Here is a 2570-nt window from a genome sequence, read left to right as displayed (position 1 = left end):
GGACAGGGGGACAGAGTGGGGACAGGGCAGGGGGACAGGGCAGGGACATGGGCAGGGGGACATGGAAGTGACAAGGGGTACATGGAAGGGACAGAGGGACAGGGCAGGGACAGGGGACAGGGCAGGGACACGGGGACATGCAGGGGACAGAGCTGGGGTGGAGGGGACAGCAGGGACACAGCAGGGACACGAACATGCTCCAACCCCTGACAGGGCCACAGCCATGCCTGGGGGACATGGGGAGGTGACAGGGTAGGGGACAGTGTCCTCACCGTGTCCAGTTGTAGGTGGGGGGAGGGTTACCGTCCCCCAGGCAGGTCAGGGCTGCCCCTTCCATCCCCTCCTGCCACTCGGCCGTGTGGCCCAGCACTGACGCGTCCGACAGGTCTGGGGACACGGGGACAGTCAGGAGACAGCCAGGGGACAACAGGGGACAGCCAGGGAACAGGCCCCATGATCCTGCTGTGCCCCCATGGCCCTGCTGTCCCGCTGTGTCCTTCATCCCCAGCATTGCTGTGTCCCCAAGCCCCGTCCTCCATGTCCCCAAGGTCCTCCACACCAAAGTCTCCAACTTCCCCTGTGGCCTCCACAGTCCACAGTGGTACCCACGTCCTTCATGTGCCACCTGCCCAGTGCCCCTTGTGTGCCCAGTGCCCCCTGTGGTCTCTGTGTCCCCAAATGTCACCATCGCTCTCCATGCCCCCCGTGCCCACAATGTCCCCAACAGCCTCCATGTCCCCAGTGTCCTTCAAATCCTTCAGTGTCCCCCATGTCTCCAATGCCCTCCATGTCTCCAATGCCCTCCATGTTCCCAACACCCTCCACATCCCCAGTACCCACCCCATCCCCACCATGCCCCACACCCCCTTCTTCCCCCATGCCCGGTGCCCGCACAGGCGACGCTGAGCGTGTGGGTGATCCTCTTCTCGTGGCGCAGCCCCGGGTGTTCCACCACGCACGTGAGGCTCTTGCCGTTCATGCTGCGCCCCGGCACGAGGAAGAACTCGCTGGTGACGGAGGCGGAGCGGGCGTGTGCCGAGCGCCGCGTGGCGTTGGTGCCCCGCACCTCGGTCTCCCAGCGCACCGAGGGCACCGGGCTGCCCTCGGCCGTGCACGAGGCTGCCAGCGTGCGGCCCTGCCCCTCCTCCAGCGGTGGGCCTGGGTTCAGGATGGGCAGGGGTGGCACTGGGAGAGGGCAGAGCAGAGAGACGCAGTGGTGAGAGCGCTGGCACAGGCGTGGCTCGCTGGGGGACTGGCGTCCCCACCCATCGCCCGCCACTCCGTGCCCGGCTCCGCTCGCCCACCACGCTGTGCCCGTGGCCCGCTCCCCCCCAGCACGTGTCCGCCATCCCATACCCGTTGCCCCTTGCCCACCACCCTGTGCCACCACCCGCTCCCCAGCGCCCCATGCCTGCCGCGCCCCTGCCCTCACCCAGCACCCTGAGGGTGAGGTGGCCCTCGAAGTTGCCCATGGGGAAGGTGATGAGGTGGCACTCATAGTCGCCCTCGTCGCCCTGCACGGCGTTGCGCAGGAGGATGGCCCCGTCCTCGAGGGCGCCGTGCCCGTGGCGCAGGACGCGCCCGGCGAAGGACTCCAGCACGTGCTCGCCGTGCTGCAGGTTCAGCACGGCCACCTCGGCGGGCACCGCACCTGGGACGCGCTTCAGCCACGTCACCTGCACCACCTGCTCCTGCTCCTGCGCCCGGTACCGGCACGGCAGCACCACATCCTGCCCCAGCACCGCCGTCACGCTGCGGGGCACCTCCACGCGGCCCCCCCTGGCACCTGCAGGGACATGGGGGGACACGGTGGGGACAGGGTGGGCATAGGGTGGGCACGGGGATGTGGCACCTCCATGCAGCCCCCGTGGCACCTAAGGGGACATGGAGGGGGGACAGGGTGGGTACGGGGATGTGTCACCTCCATGTGCCCCCCGTGCCACCCCCTGCATGTGGGGCTGAGGGTGGGGGTGGCTCTGGAACACCCCTGTGTCTGTGGGCACCAGCTGTGACATGAGGTGCGCAGGGAGGTGGGGGCACAGGGGTGGGGGCACTCACACGCACCTGGGCACACCTGGGCACAGCTGGGCTGGCACTCACACACACCTGGGCAGGTGCTCACACACACCTGTGCCTGTACTCACACACACCTGGGCACAGCTGGGCTGGCATTCACACACACCTGGGCAGGTGCTCACACACACCTGTGCCTGTACCCACACACACCTGGGCACAGCTGGGCTGGCACTCACACACACCTGGGCAGGTGCTCACACACACCTGTGCCTGTACTCACACACACCTGGGCACAGCTGGGCTGGCACTCACACACACCTGGGCAGGTGCTCACACACACCTGTGCCTGTACTCACACACACCTGGGCACAGCTGGGCTGGCATTCACACACACCTGGGCAGGTGCTCACTCACACCTGGGCACACCTGGGCAGGATGGGATGCAGGGTGAGGGGGGCGAGAAGGCTGGGTGGGGTTTGGGGGACTGGGGGGCTGCAGGTTTAGGGTGGGGTGTCAGGGTTGGGGGTGTCATTGTGGGTTTGGGGGTGGAGGGT

General features: G+C 67.6%; 1 protein-coding gene across 1 annotated transcript in view; it reads right to left on the bottom strand.

Annotated features, from left to right (window-relative positions):
- Positions 1-272: 272 nt before the first annotated feature.
- Positions 273-2570, bottom strand: part of NECTIN4 (nectin cell adhesion molecule 4) — a gene marked incomplete at its 3' end in the record, with an annotated part of 8906 nt that continues 6608 nt past the window's right edge. The window contains exons 4-6 of the mRNA XM_027909280.1: positions 1433-1786; positions 895-1185; positions 273-387 (exon numbers count right to left, since the gene is read on the bottom strand). Coding sequence (XP_027765081.1) covers positions 273-387; positions 895-1185; positions 1433-1786 — 760 coding nt within the window. The remainder of the gene's footprint in view (positions 388-894; positions 1186-1432; positions 1787-2570) is intronic.

Source organism: Empidonax traillii, unplaced genomic scaffold, assembly GCF_003031625.1.
Source record: "Empidonax traillii isolate 1590-97213 ecotype Southwest subspecies unplaced genomic scaffold, ASM303162v1 scaffold2029:size96749, whole genome shotgun sequence".
Lineage (NCBI taxonomy): Eukaryota > Metazoa > Chordata > Aves > Passeriformes > Tyrannidae > Empidonax > Empidonax traillii.
This window is presented reverse-complemented; position numbering and strand designations above follow the sequence as displayed.